Genomic DNA, 20,877 nt, shown 5'->3' with positions numbered 1-20,877 from the left:
CACAATCCTCACTCATGTATTAAATGCTGAATAGGGGTATAATTTCCATTCCATTTGTTCTACAGTTCTGTATAGTCTTATATAATTTTGTCTCCATAGGCTGATTCCAAAAGTGCAAAAACCAAAGATTCTGCAGAAATAAGAAAACGACGTCAAACGACAAAAGGGTAGGCATACTTGAAAGTTTATATCTTATTGGTAAGATAATGCAGTGCAGTGCTGGAACTTTATATACTGCTTGACTGTAAAAACAAACAAACCTCAAAGCAGTTCACAAAAAGGATACAACAATCTTTACATGGGGCCATTTGTTAACACACATTCGTGAGTATGCTTAACATATAGCTGTTACAATAAAGTAGTGGGATTGCATGATTGGGAAGCTTTGATTTCTGTCTTTCCAGAGTAGCATTACAAAAACAGCTATAAACAGTGACTTTGACTACAAGACACTGTAAAATAAAAATGTGATTCCCCTCCCCAGTCATATTTTTAAAAATTTATAGCTTGCTGCTTTCTAACGTGCTTTTTGTCCCATGCTAAGAAAATGTAATACATCAAGAGATGTGAGATTGTGGTGCATACATACTATTTTGTTTTGCTTTGCTGTCACGGTGCACAATGACACTTTTTAGCTGCTACTGAAATTTTAGATACTCTTGATGGCTAAGATATAGGCATTAGGGATAGATGAATCTGTCAGTTTCAGTTTCTCTTGGTTTCTCACTTTTCCAATCTTAAGTTTAGTTAGTTCAACATTTCCACTTCAGATTATTCATTATTAATTAATTAATTAATTAAAGACCCTCATGAAAATTCACCAGCAATTTAATGTGCATTTCTCATTCAAAAATTTGTGGGTTATTTTCACTAGCATATGCATTTGTGTGCACATTCCCCCCTAACACACACATATATTGGTTTTCCTGTGGCACAGTGGTTCAGTGTCTCTGGCAGTTAACCAGAAGGTTGGTGGTTTGAGCCCTACCAGGGACAGCTGTGGGCAGGATTCCTGCATTGCAGGGGATTGAACCAGATGACTTTCAAGGTCCCTTCCAACTCTATAGTTCTAAGATCCTATTAAATATTTTGCATATTTTACTAAATATTTTTAATATAGGAATGTATAAAAAATAACCTTTCATTGAATAATTGAATAATCTTGTGGCACCAAATGTATTATGATATGAGCTTTTGTGGGCTCAAGCCCACTTTGTCAGAAGCATGAAGTGATATATTAGTTGGCAAGTATGTAAAGGAGCTACTCTCACATAGCTATGCTATCATTCACAATGTGATTTGAAAGAACTTTAAATTAATAGAAAAACTTCTATTGAGAAGAACAGACTTTAGCTCACAGCAAGGTTTTCTGGTCATGGGCAGCCCATCCTATTTTGCTGCCTGAGGTGAAAGAGGAAGGTGCTGTCACCCAGCTGAAGCTTCACTTACTGGGGTTGTGCAGTTGCAGCTTCTGTGTTCCAGTGAGATCTTGTGAGGAGTCTGTGAGATCTTGGGGGAACATAAGAGCCACAGTTGCTTCTCCTTACTTCTCCACTAGCAGCAGTGATCTCAAGATCTCATGAGAGCTGCACAAGATCTTGTCAGAAGCTGCAGCTTCTCTTGATTTTTGGGCAGGGGTGGATGGGATTCCTTCCTCCTAAGGCTGTTGCTGCAGTCCGCCTCAACAGTAGGCTGGCCCTGCTTCTGCTGTTCATCTATGATCCTATTCTTGTTTTGAAGAATATGACAGAAATCAAAGAAACTTTATATTGGAGGGTAGTATGTGTATATATGTAGGTTAAGCATGAAATATCAGGAAAATCATAAAACACAACAGGAATACATTGAATTGCAATTGGGTATAACAGAGACAATCCAGATATAGCTGCAGTTAAAAATATATATTAAATCTTGATCATTAAAATATAACCTAAAATTGTCATTTAAAACCTTAGTCATTTGAAATATTTGCTAATGATAATAATATTTTAAATATCTGCTTATAAAGTTAAAGAATCTCCTTCCTTGACGGTTTTCACATAAAATTTAAACAGGTTTTTGTAATCAATCCTATCCTTCCTTCTCAAACCATTCTGCATGTACTCAGAATGAACCTTCGCTTAAGACTGGATCACTTGGTCACTTGAGTTTCATATTGGCCTAAAATACACATGTATATGGAATCCAGAGTGGTAGAGCAGATGTTTTACATGCAGAAGGTTCCAAGTTCAATCCCATCTTCAGCTGGAGCTTGGGATGACCCTTGCTTGAAATCCTGAAGAGCCAGTCTTTCCAGTCAGTGTAGACCATACTGAGGTGGATGGATCAATGGCCTGACTCAGTATAAGGCAGCTTCCTATGTTCCCCTTTCACACCTCCCAAGTTTAGTGGTTCACTAACTCTGATTCAGCTATATTTATGACAGCTATACTGGTGAGCAATATAAATGAAATCTCTCTGTAGTAAAGATTTATTCCAATATTACAGCCTCCAGTACAAATTACTAACATTTTTTCTGAAGCATTTTTTTCTGGCAGTGTACCTGCCCTGAGAACTACTATTCTTTTACTTTAACTTCATCATATAGAAAGCCTGACACAGTTATTGCACATCATTGTAGTTGTGTGCTCCGAAGCGTGTTGTATTCCTTTCTGGACTGCTTTTGTGTCTATTTCATGTCATTACTTAAAAGGCAAATTCTATGACAGCTAATATATATAAGGCAAAAACCAAAAGATCTCTTCATATATTTTGCTAGCAGCCTGCTGATTCTTTGTCTTTGACCTGAACTCTGCTTGTAACTGTTAATTATCATAAATTTATTTTATAAAATTTATACGCTGCTTGATTGTTTAAAAACCCTCAAGCAGTTTTCCTGATTTTTTCTGATTTGTGTACTTTGTGCAGTTCCAAATATGAGAATACACTAACATAGATAACAGGTGAAGCCTTCTATTTGGAAGTAAGGAGGCACCAGCTCTCCTCCCTTGCACCCATGGAATGAATGCCTTGGGAGCTCAGGGAGATGGCATAATTGTACTTATGATACGCATTGGGGTTCTATTTTTCTGCCATGCTGTTTAACACCTATATGAAATTACTGAGGCAGGTAGTCTAAAGATTTGAATTGTGATGCTGACAGTATGTTACCCATAACCAGCTCTCGTGCATATGAGCCCAGGGTTAGATCAGGGGAAATAAGCTGAAATTCAATGCTGTTAAGATGGAAGCGCAATTTTGGAGGATTCAGGACAGGCAAAGGAAATACTTTCACACAGTGCATAACTGTGGAATTTGTATCTACTGGAGGTAGTGATGTCCACCAACTTGCATTGCTTTAAAAGAAAATTAGATAAATCAATGAAAGATAAGACTGTTATTGGCTGCTAGCCACAATTGCTATGTTATACCTCTGTGGTTGGAGGCAGCATTCTTCTGAATACTAGTTGCTGGAAACTAAATGAGAGGAGAATGCTTACCAGAGGCATCAAGTTGGCCATTATAAGAACAGGATGCTGAAATAGATGGGCCATTGGCCTGGTTATGCAGGCTCTTACTATGTTCTTAGTTACTGTTGGTAGATGTTTCAATGGTTCTGAGAAGTGGTGTTGATCATTTCTGTTGCAGTTAGTGAACAGATTTATAGCTTAGGCCCAAGGTATAAATAAACCTGTCCAGCATTTAAGATTAGATATTCAGAGACCTCTCTCCAGAGAGAGAGAATTTTTTAAGTGATGCTATTCTGTTTTAGGAATACCATCCTGAGAATGTTGGGAAGTACTTTGATTATCATTGTTTCCATTATATTTATCAAGCCTTTAACTGAGTTTTAGTAGAGTCCTTGCTGCTTTGTTTTCAGCAATTGATTTTATTGTGATTTTATTATGTGATTTCTTTCTGATTTCAGTCTCCTACTTGTGACTGTTGTTTCTGTATGTGTGTTTTAATGTGCCCACCATTTTTTAAAAAGTAGTATTAACTTTTTTGTTCTTTCAATTATCTATTGCTTTGGAAAGTATTAGTGGAAAAGCAACTTATAAACATGTAAAATAAATAGTTATCACAGCTATCACAGTTCAAGGACACATTCCAGCCAGTCAAAAGCAGTTGAGGAGAGCATGGAGTAAGGCCACTGAGAAGTGTGGCCTAGAAGGAGGCATGATCTCAGGAAAGTCCTGAAGATCAGGTAGAAAGGCTTGGAGGGCTGCATTTAGCCCCTGGGCCTAAGGTTCCCAGCCCCTGATGTTCAGCTTACTACTTACAAAGGTAAAAAGGATGAAGTCAATCTGAACTACGAAACAGTGAGATAAAGGACGGAGTCAAATATTCAGTTATCATATTTACAGGGTTAATTTTCCTTACGCATATGAGGTAAACCTGTGCTGCTACCATGAATATTAAGATTAATGTATGGCACGTATACAATGTTACAATTTCCAGAGAGGTAGCCATGCCAGTTTGTGGAAGTAAAAATCCACCCTTTAATTTATCATGGTATAAACTGTTGAGGACTACAGCTCATCTCATCGGGTGCATGCCTGTTATCCTGAGTTATCAGTATTATTACACATAGGATTCTTTTTGGAAGGTGGAGGGTTTGCAAACAGTGCTTATCCAAATCTACTGTCAGTTTTAACACAATTTTTAGGAATTATAAATACGTAACTGTTAAAGAGCACTGACAGATTTTTTTATTAAAATTAATCCCGGGTTGCTCTTTAGGTCTTAAAAGAATTCCTGAAAATCTTTGAAGAATCCTTCCCCCAATTCCACGAGGAGTGAAATAAAACCAAAACAAGGATGCTGGGTCTTGCTGCTGAATAAATAAGACGGTTTGAGCTTCAATATGTTCTGCAATCTTATTAAACTTCAAGGAAAAACACCAATAGAAAAGTTTTGATGCCCACCTTAGCCACTTGTCCTTTAGTCTTCGTCTGTTAGTTCATTCATACGTATTGGCCACATTCCTCAAATTTAAGTGGCCCAAATGGCTTATGTAACTCCAATACAGAATAACAAAAGTCAGATGTAAAGCATTTAGCATGATTGTGAAGACAAAAGGTAGTGTTTTTTTCTGGGCGGACACAGGGGGACGCATACCCCTAAACATTTTATGAATATAAGTTTTGCCTCATTGAGGGGCAGTATTTCAATATGAGTAGGAAAATGAGAGTACCCCTAAATGTTTTTTAGAAAAAAAGCACTGCAAAAGGGTAACAGAAAATGAATTCCAAGGTAACCATGGGTCTGATCTTGAGTGGCGCCCAGGACCTGCTGCAAGATATAAGTGTCATTGAGCCAATTGGGAGCAGTGACTATAATGCTATTAAATTTAATATACCTATACAGTCAAGAAAATCCAACATGGTCAGGCTGATTTCAAAGGAGGAAACTTCCCCCAGATAAGATTTGTAAAAAGGAAGCTGAGAGGAAAAGTCAAGAGGGTCAAATCACTGCAATGACACTGCAGATCAGTCAAGGTACCATGAGGGCCAATAAGATGCCAGCATGAATATTGAGCAGAGTCAAAGAAGCTATTGTAGACAAGAAGGATTCTTTCCAAAAGTGGAAGTGTTGTCCAAATGAAGACAACAAAAAGGAACACAAACTTTGACAAGTTTGTAAGCGAGAGTAAGGGATGCTAAAAATGAATTTGAGGAATACTTTGCTCAAAACATTAAGACCAACAATAAGTTCTTTAAATATATTGGTAGCAGGAAACCATCTAGGTAGGCGCTTGGGCCTTTGGATGACCAGGGAGTCATAGGTGTGCAAAAGGAGGATAAGTAGATTGTGAACAATTGAATGAATTTGTGTCATCTGTCTTCATGACAGAAGATATAGGCAAATCTCAGTGCCTGAACTAACTTTTGTGGGAGGTGAGCCTGGGGAAATTAAGGCAGATAGTGGTAATGAGAGATGAAGTTTTGGCCATAATAGACAATGTGAATAATAATATTATTTTTTTGTAGAGTCAGCAGCCATCCTCTACCCATCCATCCACTTTTGGTGAATTCTCTCAGATGTTTTACAGTATTGGGCAACTTCTGCTCTGGCAATCACAAGTTACAGTAGTACTTAGTCTAGGCCTCAGATCCAAGACTGGTGAACTGGACTACTTGATCTTAAAGGATGGCATTGATATAGTAGACATAACAGAAACCTGGTGGAATGGCGAGAACAAATGGGACATATATTTTTCTGGATATAAACTCTATAGGAGAGAGGGAAATACATACTGAAGGTGGTGTATCTCTGTATGTCAAAGAGTCCAGCAAGATAAAAATCCCCAAAGGGGCAGACTCCTGCACAGAATTTTGTGTGTAGTGGAACTGGGCACATGAAGAATTCAGTGCTAGGAATGTGCTATTGTTCCCCTCATCCAAATGCTCAGGGAGATATTGAGATGAGGAATCAAATCAAGGAAGCATTGTAAAGAGTAAATGTTGTAGTTATGGGTGACTTCAACTACCCTCACATAGACTGGCTACATATGTGTTCCATTCATGACAAAAAGGTAGAATTTCTAGATACCATAAATGACTGTGTCCTAGAAAAGTCATGGAAACAACCAGAGGGGTTATTGACCCTGGACCCGGGTCAAAGACCCAGTTTGGCACCCCATCCCTGGATGCGAGTTTGCATACATACAAACAAACACTTCAACAAATTTATTCATAAAGGTCAAAAAAGTAGACAATATATTATTTGAATGCAAAGGAATCCTAAGAAGTATTATGACTGTATGACCAAAGGGAAAATGAGCATCCCTTCCAGTAAAAGCAAATTGTGCAGCAATTGTTTATTTGAGTTCAGGTTTTGAATTGGATTTATTTGGCCACAGGATCATTAAAAGACTGCATTTCCATAAGATCAGCCAAGACCCTCTGGTTTCCTTTTAAAATGCTTTTCTCTCTCTCTTTGAGGCTTTTTGTCACCCACCCCTCTTCTTGGTTCTGAGCAAACCCTTTCAATGAGTTTTGACGTGTAAATTTACTCCCAAATAAGCTTTAACAGGGACGCGGGTGGCGTTGTGGGTTAAACCACAGAGCCTAGGGCTTGCTGATCAGAAGGTCGGCGGTTCGAATCCTTGCGACAGGGTGAGGTCCCATTGCTTGGTCTCAGTTCCTGCCAACCTAGCAGTTCGAAAGCACGTCAAAGTGCAAGTAGATAAATAGGTACTGCTCCGGTGGGAAGGTAAACGGCATTTCCATGCGCTGCTCTGGTTCTCCAGAAGCGGCTCAGTCATGCTGGTCACATGACCCGGAAACTGTACGCCGGCTACCTCGGCCAATAAAGCGAGATGAGCGCCACAACCCCAGAGTCGTCCACAACTGGACCTAATGGTCAGGGGTCCCTTTACCTTTACGCTTTAACAAGATTCCTTTCAATTTTATTTTTATTTGATTACTCATTTTAGGAAATGATAATTTTGTAGTCATTTTAGGTTCCATGTATAGTGAAGAAATGCTTTTTGTGAGTCTAAAGTAGAAAGTGCACTTCCATTACAATCCTAATGCAGAGCTTGTCAGGAAATGCCTCAGGCATGAAAAAAATGCTCACATAATCCTTACTTTCCTATATGTAGATCATGTATAGTCTGTAAAATGACTTATCTTTAGCTATTTAAACTCATTAAAAGTTCTGAAGGAGTCATAGAATCATAGAATTGTAGAGTTGGAAGGGACCTCAAGACTCATCTAGTCCAACTGTTTCTCTTCCTCAGCTTCCTGCCCCTCCCTCCACCCCTCCAGAATTTCTTTCTCACACAGTAGCAAGCCCACAGAGGATCCTATTTAATCCAAGTTCCTAAGGCTGCTTGAAGTGTAGCAAGACCAGTACCTGGAACCCTAATGCTCTGTATTCTGACTTTTGAATATTTGTTGTAAACTGCTTTGGGCATAGCTCACTGTGACAAGGTGGCATCTAAATAAACTCAGTCAATGAGAGGTAGAGTTGATATGAAATGGCAAACTGGAGAAACGGTAGTACCCAAAATGTGTATTAGATGCATATAAACATGAGTTCCTATTGTCCAGTGGTAATTGCCAGAATCCAGCTTTGGCATTTAGAGTGGGGAAGTATTTTGCTCCTGCTACATTTTTTAAAAAATGTGCTGTCTAATTGGGAGGGAGAAATGTTCCCATCTAATGTACTTTTAAAGCTGATTTGGCTCCAGACATAACCCAAGTGACGCATCTTCCTTCTCTATTAGTACATAAATAATGAACTGCTTTTGAGGGATTTTCTACTTTTTCAATTATTTTTCAAAAGTCCAGCCATTTGAATTTTTGCCTAAATATCTGTTAAGGAACTTTGCAAGGGATTCCACTGCTTTATTTGGCTTTATTACTTACATTTTATACCCTGTGTCTAGCTTGCATATACTCTCAAAGAAATCAAGCTATTTTTTATCAATGTGCGGACCTTTTGCCTTGCTTACTAGATCCAGTCTTTTAGTTTAGTCCAGAGCATGCCACATTTATGGTCCTAGAACTGACTCTGTGTTTTCCTATGGTATCACAAATAGAATGATACCGGCTTCATTTTAGGATATAATCTCCAACTCACAGACATCTCTGTGTGGGATTGTTACCCCATTGTAAGCCTCATTTTTAAATAACCACGCCAGTTAAAAAGATAATAAACAATTTTGCTCAAAGATCACATTTACCTGAGTTCAAGTATCCAATTTGTATTGCACCACAGTTTCACCGTAACATTCTCTGTGACATAGCTGAGAGAGCTGAGTGGAGAGACAAACATCACTGGAATAAATACTGTTGTTGTGAACTGAATCACTTTCATTAAATGAAAGAAATGACCACCAATTTTATATATTTTGTGAGTGGGGAGGTGCCTGCACATTTATTTATTATACATCTGTTAAAACTAAGAACATTGTTAGCTCTTCAGCTTATTCTTTCACAATATACAACTCTGTGCCCTTGTTCTCACATCGCAATAAGCCAAGTCTTGGCTTAGCATGAATGTGAAAATGTGTAGGCTGCAAGAAAGGAATTGGCAGCCACTTTGCTACACACTGGTCTTTTTGCTACCACACTGCACTGAGCTGAAGTAAGGTTTGGCTTGGCCTGTCATTCATACCTGAGCTTGTAGCTAAGCTCTTTCTCTCCAGACTAACCACCAGATGTAACCAAGGTTTGTTGTTGGTTACAACTAATGGTTGGTCTGGACAGAGCTGAACCATGAGCCTTTGTTTGGATGACTGGTTAAGCGAAATCTTGGCTTAGTTTGGCATGCCAGCAAAAAAGGACTGTGGAGGAAAAGAATGGCAGCAAACTCTTTTCTAGGACACTGCACATTCACTCAAAGGCAAGGTTTGTTTTAGCATGATATGTGGACCAGGCCTGTAGTTGACGAATAAAGACATACAAGTTTACTGGTTCCATTTAACTTTATTTGGGTGGCGGCAGAGGGGAATAAGTAACAGCTGTTTTTAAGCTTTCTTAGCTGACAATCCCTATGTTTTAAATCTTAAAGCGTGGAGAAAAAAACATATGGCAGTCCTGTTTCAGAACCCTCACCATCGCCTCCAATTGAAGAAAAGCAGTTGCCTGCTTTAACAAAAGTTGTGGAAGAAACTGTGTCAGGAACCTTAGATAAGTCTCCTGAGGAAGTGCTTCCACCTGACTTAAAAAAAAGAAAAACCACCTCTCCTGAACTTAATGTCCCAGAAGAGACAAGAAGTTTGCCCACCAGTGAGCAGGAAGCTTCATCGCTTGTTTCAGAAATTGAAATGGAAGATGCAGCTCAACCTAAGACAATTATGAGAGATACTAAAAGGATATCAGCAGCTATCAGTCCAGAACAGGTACAAACAGCTGCTACTACAGCAAATGAGAAGAATACTTGATGTCAAAGAGGACGTGGTGTAGTATTATTATTTACTGAAATAATTTAATATAGTTGGTTATATTCATATATTGGTAAAAATAGCTATATATGAGCAGCAGATACTGTTATTATGTACATAAAATATTAGAATATAAACAATACATTTAATTATAGTTCTGAGAATATTACATGTTATCATTTCAGAATGCCTGTGTACTAATGGAATGTTAATACATTCATGTTTATTATTTGATAATTGAAACAACGGTAAGATCTTAAATCTGTGAAATACCGATGACTGATTAGAAATTATAGAAAAACGTTCATATCACCAGACATTAAAACACATAATGAAAAGTGCACATGAATCGGTGAGTGTTGAGTAAATTAGCAATGAGACACTAACAGTCCAGTCCAAACCCAAGATTCTCCAGGATTAGAGAGTTTGGATCTGGGTCTGCTGGGACTATGCTGGAGTTAGGTTCCTCACTCCAGCTCAGCCAGGACTCAGTTGATGTAAGTTATGTTGGTGTAAGTCCCCCAAAAGTTGTGGGACATGCAAACAAAGACTTACAGCTATTGCAAATTCCTCTCAACTTGCTCATGTGACCTGGTAACCTGTTGAAATGACATTGGCAAAAAGGGGACGTCAAATTCTTCCATAGAAGTCACTGGAGGGGGTCCAATCTCCAAAACTCACCCCAACACTCACCTACTGGTTACACCCAAACTTAGGTTTGCCATACATTGAAGAGCAAAAAAGAGGACAGCCCGAGCCACTGCCAGCCCAAGCTGGGGAAAGAGGCATGTGGGGGCGCCCACACACCTTTCCCAGCTCAGGCTGGCAGTGGCCATGACGTGCAGAGCAGCCTGCACCCAAGCCACGAAAGCCAGAGCTAACCTCCCCCCCAAAAAACTTGAACATTTTCTTTTAAATGTAAAAATCTGCCCGGATGGGCATGTTGGCCTCCAGAAAGAGTACAGGTTTTTCTGGACGCATGGCAACCCTACCCAAACTGAGAGTGCTCTCTGAAATAGATGTAACAACAATCCCTTCTTCTCATAAAATTAACATATCTCAGAGGCATTCCAAGAAAGTAGTAAAATGGAATGTTTACTCCTTTCTATTTCCCCCCATTGTTTTCCATAGGCCTCCACTTTACAAAAAGAAATCCCACAAGCGTACATGGATTCTTCAGGACTTGAAGGTAATTCTTCTCTTCTGTAATTAAAAATAATAATGGTTAAGGCATGCAATAACATTATATCGGGAATTTTTGGAGAACAGGAGAATTTGTGTAGAAAACAATATTTTGGTACAGACATTCCTAAATTAGTTTTTATAAAGTTTAATTTATATAGGACATTTTATACCACCCATCATAGTATATATCCCAGGATGGTACATAGCTGTGCTACAGCTCAAACCTAGGCATGTTTACTCAGAGATAAATTCTACTGTGCTAGTTCCAGTGTAAACAGGATCTTAGTGTTTCATTTGTTATTCCATTTAGAATTTTGTAACTTTATACAAGTGGTGCCTGAATTTATTTTCCTGTCCTCTTCCTTCCTCTGCAGTCATGTCTTTTAGATCATGTGTACATTTACAGACTACTTATACTGCAGCGCCTATGTAAAACACTCAGGGAATCCTTTTAGCTGAAGAGTGGGATAAAATAATGCTTTTTTAAAAAAAACAACAACAACCCTTTTAAATGAGATTCTGCAGGACAATGGAACTTCTCCCCTCCTTCATTTGCACCATCTTCAAATCTGCTCTGGAGGTTAGGAGAACCCCCAGAACAGTGTGTGAGGAGAGGGGAGATAATACTGCCAGGCAAGCTATGTTGAATACAATCCCTTATGCTTCTGAATGCATGGATAACACTGTTTTATTAGAAACTGTAACTGTTCCTGCCCTGTAGAGACATAATATTGCCAATATTTCTCTTTGCCCTTACATACACAACAACAAAACCCCTTTGTTTTACTTTATAGAGGGTGGAACTAAGAATTTGATTAATAAAAAAATGGATCAGCTTGCAAACAATTTGGCAGAGCTGGAAGGAGTTCCTGAAGCAGAAACTTTAGCCAAACTTTTGCTAGAGCCTAGCAAAGGCATGGGTAAGTACATTCAGATTCCTGAGAATTTAAGGGTACAGTGTGTGGTTGTACAGATTCAGGCTGTAGATTCAGGCTTGTAGACATCGCTGGAGGTCTGCAACTTTATTAGGCTATATCTAAAGGATTAAGTGGGAGTCAGAAGGCATCAGGTACATTACATTCTTTCATCTGCACACGGAACCCTGAAATTAGACCTGTGGTTCCAAGTTCTGGAGGGCCCAGGAGTGCATTTGGAAATGTAAGAAACTGTTGCAGGCATCTCAACATACAAATTTCACAGAAGGAAAATGGGCAATGCTCAGGTGTTCTCCAAGCAAACAAAACATAGACAAAACAAAAGGCAACGCCTTGCAAAAAAACCCAAAACAAAACCGAACCCCCCCACCTCCTAACCAAACAATAAACTAAATAATATAGCTTCAGTTTTTTTAAAAATAATACAGGGGTCTTTGGTGGATTGAAAGGAGGATGCACCACATTGGGCGCCTTAGGATTAGAATGTGGCCCTGATATAGCCGACCATTTTGATAACATTTGGTGTATTTTTTAAAAAAATATTAGTTGTGTATTCCTACAGTAAAGGCCAACATCCATAGCTGGGTTATTATTCCCATCCACTCTAGTAGGCAAGGCCAAAGTTCACAGTTTAGTGGTGTGGAAGGCCCCCCTTCTAGTTCTGGTTTTGCCTAGCTCAAGACATCAGGGATTCAGTTTCTGTCTTCTGTGTTGTTTTTTTTGTAGTTCCCCTCCACTTTCTTAATGACTGTACATTTTCTTTCTAATGCTCAGCATTAGAAAGCAGCAGGAGTCAGGAAGAGCTTGTTCCCCATGCTATGGGAAGGTGACAGCCCCAGCCAGGACTGTTGCTGGATTTCTCAGAAGATGTTACATCTAGGGCACACAAAAATGGAGGATATCCCTTCCAGTGCCCAGTGCCAAATGGCCCCAACCCACTCATAGCAATGGTAACATCCCTCTCATCGCTGTAGAGCCAACTTCCCTGAATAACCACCCTGAAGAGTAGTAGTCTTCACAATGCTAGGCACCATGGAATCAAACAGGTGTTCATCAAAGAGCTAGGACTAGTGACAATGATGCAGTGTCTGATGCATTTCTGGATGCATTACAATGAATCCACTACAAGGGATCCAGGTCTATGATGCCCATTACTATAATACTCTGTAATATATAGTTACCACAGTGGGAGGTAGATCCAGGTTGCCAGGTCAGACCAACAAGTCCTCCTCCACTGTAGAAGAATTTACTTACTGTGAAGGTGTTTGTTTTACAGTGAATGAAGGGCATGCTATTCACCCAACTGAGATTATGGCTAGCTACGGAATGATTAGCACAGTGATAATGCAGTATGCTAGTTAGTTTGCTGACCAAAGGCATACGGTATGTTTAGTTAAAGTGCCATGTCATCATAATTTAAGGAGATACAAAAATGAGATGCATCCGTCTGATCTCTTTATATGAGTTCTGTCTGCAAAAGTTGGATATATGTATATGTGGGTATTGCACAAGCAATATGATTATTGTAAAGAGAGATTTCATTAGAAAAAATTAAGTTGCAAGATTCAGTAATGTGCAAATATAATGTAAATAAAGCAAGCTTTTACATATTTCTCCCTACAAACTGTAGATAGTATAGCCTTCTGTAACTGTCTCTGTCTTATTTGCAACAGATACGGATGTCACTGTAGCAACTGGTATGGGAAGGGTTAAGAATGCCTGTTTTCTAAGACTTGTTTTATAATTATATAATTAGCCGATCACAAAAGAAGTAGTACTTCATTCTGTCACATTTCCTAATTGTTCTGTAACTTGCTTTTGCCAACAAAATAGAAGTATTATCAGATGAACAAAAACTTCAGTTACTAAATCAGCTGATACCTGCAGAAGGACTCCAACAACTTGGTAAGTGGAAACCCAGTAATGTAAGGAGCTAATATTGATTGACAGTTTTTTTAAAAAATAATAATTTCATTTATTGACATTATTTATTAAATGTGTATACTGCCCATCATCTCAGGGCAGTTCACAGCATAAAAATACAATATAAAGAACACAAAACACATAAGAATAAAAACTAATCAATAATACCCTCTCCTACAACACATTTAAAAGGGTATCAGATGTTAATCAGCCAAAGTCCTGGTTGTATTTTTATTTTTATTTTATTTTATCACTGTGCTGGATTCACACTTATTTTAATCACCTTAAGATTGTCATTATTTTGTGGGAGGGGTGTAATTGTATACTGGATGTTTAGGTTTGCACAATTAAGCAGATTAAAGCTCTCTGTCACAGCAGTGCAACAAATCCACCTTTAAACAATTTTTTTTAAAAAAAACAGTTAATAACAACAATTATTATTTTATTACTTATTACTTATTGAATTTATAAATTCATTGAATTTAACAACAACAACAAATTACTATACTGCTCTTCATCCAAAGATCATAGGGCAGGTTATAATAGAAAAAAACCACAAAAAGATATACCATAATGGCAAACAGAAACAATAACCCCCCGCCCCCTGTTTAAAAGACCATAGATTAATTAGTCAAAGGCCAGTTGATGGAGAAAACCTTTCACCTGGCACCTAAAGTTATATAACAAATGCATCAGGCGAACCTCCCTGGGGAGAGCATTTCACAAGCAGAATCACTCCAGAAAAGGCTCGTTCTCGAGTTGCTGTGCTCAGGACCTCTTGTGGAGGAGGCACACATAGAAGGGCCTCAGATGATGATTGCAGAGTCTGGGTCAATTCATTGGGGAGAGGCAGTCTTTGAAGTATAGGTTTTGACCTATAAAGCCTTAAATGGCTCAGGAGCACAATACCTCAAGGACTGTCTCTTCGCATATGAACTGACCTGGATCCTGCAATCATCATGTGAGAAAATGGTACTTTCGTGAGGGTGGGCTACCTACAGTAGGCACTCCTTGGTTCCCCCACTTGTGGCCAGACTTGCAACTGGCCATACTTATAATTGTGTGTGGAAGGCTTTCAAAGAATACATTGATATATAAACAGCTTTCTCTTTCTCTTTCCATTTTCTTTTAAATAACTGTGTGTAAAATGAATGCTACGCCAGGGGGTAATTTTACCTTCAGAAGCTATTTTTCAGCAGGGAGAATAAGCTGCAAAGGGAAAGGTGGGGAACTGGAAAAGACCTGATAATGCACATAGGACGCCACATGCAGTACTTTGGGTGCTAACAAATACAAAGAATACTAAAATACAAGTCTTGCCAATCTGACATCCTAGGCTACATACCACATGTCAGCCATGTTTGCTAAATCCCCCATTTTTGAAAATCACAGTGGTTCCATTTCCCCCTCCTCCAAGGATGTGATAAACCAGTATATATAAATTGCATTCTGCGTATTGTTTGGGCAGGTTTGGTAAGTCCACTAAAATACAGTAATTGGAAGTGTGGGGAGAACATTTTTCCTATATTACATAAAACTTTTTACTACATGTAGGTAAACCAGAAGAAGAGCAAACAGAACAGACAAGGCAGCTACTGTCAAATGTAGTATCAACTCTCCAGCTTCTACAGCAAGCACATGTTCCTGAAGATGGCTTATCAGGTAGATTCTACAAGCTACATACAGCAAATAAATGTTTAGCTTAGGGCAGACTAATGGCTCAGTAGTGTCAAAGAATATAATGATAGAATGGTGACTCCAGAATTTGTATGCATAAAAGGCTTAGTATTGTTATAGGATTGGAGGGTTAGATGATGCTTGTGGGTCCCAATCATGCCTTTGGTCTTGTAACTATAAGATTGTAATCTACAGTAGAAGGAACTGCTGAGCTGCCCAGTTTCTTTGTTAAGTTAGTGGCCCTAGCTGGGCCTGTAAACACCTTTTTTTACATGTCTAAAGAGTTGGTCAAGAACACATGTATTGCTATAGAGACAAATGACTGGTGGTGCTTTCAGGAGAGGGTAAGGTTCCTCCCCACTCATCTGGCTGGTTGTCATGCTAGGGGTAGGAGAATAATAGGCCAAAAACTAGTCTTTATTTTAGTCTCATCTGAAGGTGGGAGCTTGAAATGCACAGCGGATTGACTTGTATGCTGGAACCAAATCTATGCCTTTGTGGGCCCCCCCTTCAGAAGCCTAATGGGAAAGCAATATCTGTTATAGCGTTAATGCTATTAGTCCAATCTTATTCTCAGATTGTATGTACAGTATGTGGAAATAAAACCATATATCCTAGATACCACAGTTTCCAATAGCTTCATTCCAAAAAATTGGAACCCTGGATATTGCTGGCACTTCTAGAGTCTCTCACCACTCAGCAACATGCATGGATATTCTCATTACTGTGGTTAAATAAGCTGTAAAACTTTATTTCTTCCACAGAGGAAGAAATGAATGAGATGACAGAGAAAAGAAGAGCCTTACTTGCAAATCTGGACACTAATCTTAAGGTTCTTCAACCAGCAGAAGCTGTTAGACCAGGGCAACAAGACATTGGTGAGTACCAAAACCTATTACCTTGATTATAAAACATATTTAAAAATCTCCTAAATGAAAATTATTACTATTGATATTAATTAATAACTTTTAATCCAGTTGGAAAAGCCTGTTGAAGACATAAAACTGCATGTTGGAAACAGTTTTGGTGCAAGACACTGTTAAGCATGTGAACTTAAACTAACAATTGATCCTAAATATATAAATAAATAAAAAGCTAGGGAGTGTGCTCACAAAAAGCTTTATGCCACCTAGGATCATACACCACAACTCCCAAAGAGTGTCCTCTACAAAATGGCTTAAATTTGCAGCCAGACCAATCTTTTTTAAGGAATGCAAACAATGTTGAGTATTTTGGCTGGCCAATTCCTTATTTTGGGGTGCACTGGGTGGACTGGGTGTCCTCAACATAAACATTGTATATATGTGGAAATAAAACCATATATCCTAGATACCACAGTTTCCAATAGCTTCATTCCAAAGAATTGGAACCCTGGTTATTGCTGGCACTTCTAGAGTCTCTCACCACTCAGCAACATGCATGAATATTCTCATTACTGTGGTTAAATAAGCTGTAAAACTTTATTTCTTCCACAGAGGAAGAAATGAATGAGATGACAGAGAAAAGAAGAGCCTTACTTGCAAATCTGGACACTAATCTTAAGGTTCTTCAACCAGCAGAAGCTGTTAGACCAGGGCAACAAGACATTGGTGAGTATCAAAACCTATTACCTTGATTATAAAACATATTCAAAAATCTCCTAAATGAAAATTATTACTATTGATATTAATTAATAACTTTTAATCCAGTTGGCAAAGCCTGTTGAAGACATAAAACTGCATGTTGGAAACAGTTTTGGTGCAAGACACTGTTAAGCATGTGAACTTAAAGTAACAATTGATCCTAAATATATAAATAAATAAAAAGCTAGGGTGTGTGCTCACAAAAAGCTTTATGTCACCTAGGATCATACACCACACCTCCCAAAGAGTGTCCTCTACAAAATGGCTTAAATTTGCAGCCAGACCAATCTTTTTTAAGGAATGCAAACAATGTTGAGTATTTTGGCTGGCCAATTCCTTATTTTGGGGTGCACTGGGTGGACTGGGTGTCCTCAACATAAAGTTATATTTTATAGCAAACAAGTTAAGATATATCATAGATGGGATAACAGAACAAGGAGCATTAGAATGGTTAGAGAGTGATACGCAGGAAATGAGGGAAAAGTTGGTGAATATATTTTTTATCAAACCAAAGAGAAAATTTCTTATTGAGAAACATCATTGAGATATGGGCGAAATATAAAGGTTGGATAGTTACAATGGAATGGTCTCGGGAGTGGGGTGCACATTTTTATTCTTATTTATTTATTGATTTATTTATTCTTATTACTTTGTCAAAAAATATATTTTAAAAAGATATAAATGACTATCAAATGCTTGAAAAGCTTTAAGAAGGGGGGGAACCAATTTGATCCCATAGAACTTGAGATATTACAATGTCAATTGACTTAATTTTCAGCCAGTTCTAGTTCCAGTTAGTGATAATTAATACTATCGTTACTATTTTTTAATTTTTTAATTTTTGCATTCAGCCATTCCTGGCAACTGCTACCATTTTTGTTTTATGCTAATCTGATTGTTGAATCTTCTTTTTACTGTTCTAGTGGGAAAGCGTTAAATTTCCTTCCTTGCATAATGCAGTCCACACACACACACACACACACACACACACACACGTGTGTTACTTAAGTTATAAAAAATAGACATAGTGGATGGTAACCAGGGCTTTACAGGTGCGGGTGGCGCTGTGGTCTTAAACCACTGAGCCTAGGGCTTGCCGATCAGAAGGTTGGTGGTTCAAATCCCCGCGACAGGGTGAGCTCCCATTGTTCAGTCCCTGCTTCTGCCAACCTAGCAGTTCGAAAGCACTTCAAAGTGCAAGTAGATAAATAGGTACTGCTCTGGCGGGAAAGTAAATGGCATTTCCGTGCACTGCTCTGGTTTGCCAGAAGCAGCTTTGTCATGCTGGCCACATGTCCTGGAAGCTGTACGCCAGCTCCCTCGGCCAGTAAAGTGCGACGAGCACCACAACCCCAGAGTCGTACACAACTGGACCTAATGGTCAGGGGTCCCTTTACCTTTACGCTTTAACCAGGGCTTTATTTTGAGGGCAGCACCTGACTAGCCTCAGCAAAGCCCTGCTGTGCCTCTGCCTGGCAAGAGACCCTCCCTGGAGTTTGAAGTGGACATCCTTTACGGGAGAGGGTAAATCCTCCCTCAACCTCCGGAGAGGGTCCTTGATTTTTTATATTAGGCAACTGTAACAAAATTGGACCCAGTTGCTATCTACTGGTGAAGATGAAATTAGATAAGATTAACATGCTGCAAATGCGGAGGAGGAGGAGGAGGAGGGGAGGAGGAGGAGTTTGGAATTGATATCCCGCCTTTCACTCCCCTTAAGGAGTCTCAAAGTGGCTAACAATCTCCTTTCCCTTCCTCCCCCACGACAAACACTGTGACTTCTTTGGTGACTTCTGTTTCAGTGTATATGAAAAAGTGTGCATGCACACAAAAGCTTATACCAAGAACAAACTTACCGGTAGTTGGTCTCTAAGGTGCTACTGGACAATTATATATATAGACTGTGAGGTGAGTGAGGTTGAGAGACTTCAGAGAAGTGTGACTAGCCCAAGGTCACCCAGCAGCTGCATGTGGAGGAGCAGGGAAGTGAACCCGGTTCACCAGATTACGAGTCCACTGCTCTTAACCACTACACCACGCTGGCTCTGTATATACTGTAATGTGTATAGTAATTTGATACACTTCAGTATAGATGAAATTCAGTGAATAATGGCATTACATGACTCAAAACATAGTGGCATACTTTGTAGTAGCGGTTTATGGGATGGTGAAGGCAGGACGACACTGCACATCAGACTTCAAAATGGCTAGTGTCACTGCTGCTTACCAAGAGGGCAAGGGGCAAGGCGCAAGAGCCTCAGATGCTCCTCTGCCCCTGAGTGCCCATGCTGCATTAAGTTCCCTGTGCCTCAGTCTTCCCCCTCCCTTTTGGTAAGCAGCAGCAACATTTGCTGTTTTGAAGCTAGGTGCACAAAGCTGCCATGACCCACTGATTGCTACTGATAGGGCAGGGAAATACCCCTATTTGAGATCCTGAAGAGTCACTACTAGTCGCAGTTGGCAATACTGGATGGGCCAATGTTCTAATATCAGGGAATTTCATGGTCATGTGTTGCTTTTAGACAATGAAATTAACATGCTGACAGAAAAAGGAAGCCATTTGCGTGCAAGCTTGGAAGCAAATATGAGAGATTTGGAAGAAGCTCAAGCTCTCGCAGCTACCCAGCCATCAGAAATGAGTGGTAAGTACTGTCAGGTAATTATGTTTTCTTTACATGTAACACCCTATAATTTTTGCCCCAGTCTTCTTTTGCCCTCTTTTGCCTTGTCCCATTCTGAACTTTGTCAACCTGGACTAGGTTTCTAAGGGCCTGGTGTAATGTGTGTCTGTGGGAACCACTAGAATGACAATTACTCATGGTGGGTGACTTGTTGTTGCTGCTATTGTCATTAGGGATTAAATGGCTCTGCCCTTAAGGATACTGTATAATCAAAGACAAGACATTAGGAAGGAAAGTAAAAGAGAGGAGGGTCAGTTGGCAGAGGGAAAATGTATTTAGTGGATCCAAAAACTGGTGGGTGGTCCATCCTTGTTGCTGGGCAGAGACCAGCTAATAATTAGAACTCATTTTAGCAGTTTGTAAGTGCTTTCCTAAGCAAATAATTATGGCGAGGAAAGTGATGATGGGGGAAGGAAATTCATGTGTGTTTTAGAAACCGGGTGAATTTAAAGAGAGTTATATCAATTAGTCAATGAGAGAAATCATAAACACATCCATTTGTATGTGTGACCAAATGATTACATATACAGTGGTACCTCGGGTTACAGACACTTAAGGTTATAGATGCTTCAGGTTACAGACTCCGCTAACCCAGAAATAGTACCTCGGGTTAAGAACTTTGCTTCAGGATGAGAACAGAAATCGCATGGCAGCAGCGCGGCAGCAGCGGGAGGCCCCATTAAAGTGGTACCTCAGGTTAAGAACAGTTTCAGGTTAAGAATGGACCTCCAGAACGAATTAAGTTCTTAACCAGAGGTAACACTGTATAAGCATCATTTAGCAAGAGATCCAAAGACCAATTAAAAGTGGCAGTTTAGGCCTCAGAACTAACCCCCCCCCCCAAGTTTCTTCACCGTAGAACATGATTGTTTATAGAAAGGTTTCCTTGTATATAATTCAAGTTACCTTTTTGTGTAATACATTGTTACATGCCATTCCAATCTCTGCCAAATAGCTGCATGAGATTCCAGGGGTAC

General features: G+C 39.3%; 2 protein-coding genes across 2 annotated transcripts in view; one reads left to right on the top strand and one right to left on the bottom strand.

Annotated features, from left to right (window-relative positions):
- LOC310827983 (integrin beta-1-like) overlaps nt 1–20,877 on the bottom strand; it is a 437,041-nt gene that overhangs the window by 290,432 nt on the left and 125,732 nt on the right. The window lies entirely within an intron of this gene.
- Nucleotides 1–20,877, top strand: part of CCDC7 (coiled-coil domain containing 7) — a 139,935-nt gene that overhangs the window by 35,440 nt on the left and 83,618 nt on the right. Inside the window, exons 18-25 of the mRNA XM_083704491.1 lie at nt 100–167; nt 9,505–9,835; nt 11,009–11,066; nt 11,857–11,982; nt 13,831–13,902; nt 15,475–15,582; nt 16,362–16,475; nt 19,742–19,861. Of these exons, the coding sequence (XP_083560617.1) occupies nt 100–167; nt 9,505–9,835; nt 11,009–11,066; nt 11,857–11,982; nt 13,831–13,902; nt 15,475–15,582; nt 16,362–16,475; nt 19,742–19,861 (997 nt within the window). The remainder of the gene's footprint in view (nt 1–99; nt 168–9,504; nt 9,836–11,008; nt 11,067–11,856; nt 11,983–13,830; nt 13,903–15,474; nt 15,583–16,361; nt 16,476–19,741; nt 19,862–20,877) is intronic.

Source organism: Podarcis gaigeae, assembly GCF_964106915.1.
Source record: "Podarcis gaigeae genome assembly, chromosome: 12".
Classification (NCBI taxonomy): Eukaryota; Metazoa; Chordata; class Lepidosauria; order Squamata; family Lacertidae; genus Podarcis; species Podarcis gaigeae.
Note: the sequence above shows the minus strand (reverse complement) of the source record. Positions and strands in the feature narration are given on the sequence as shown.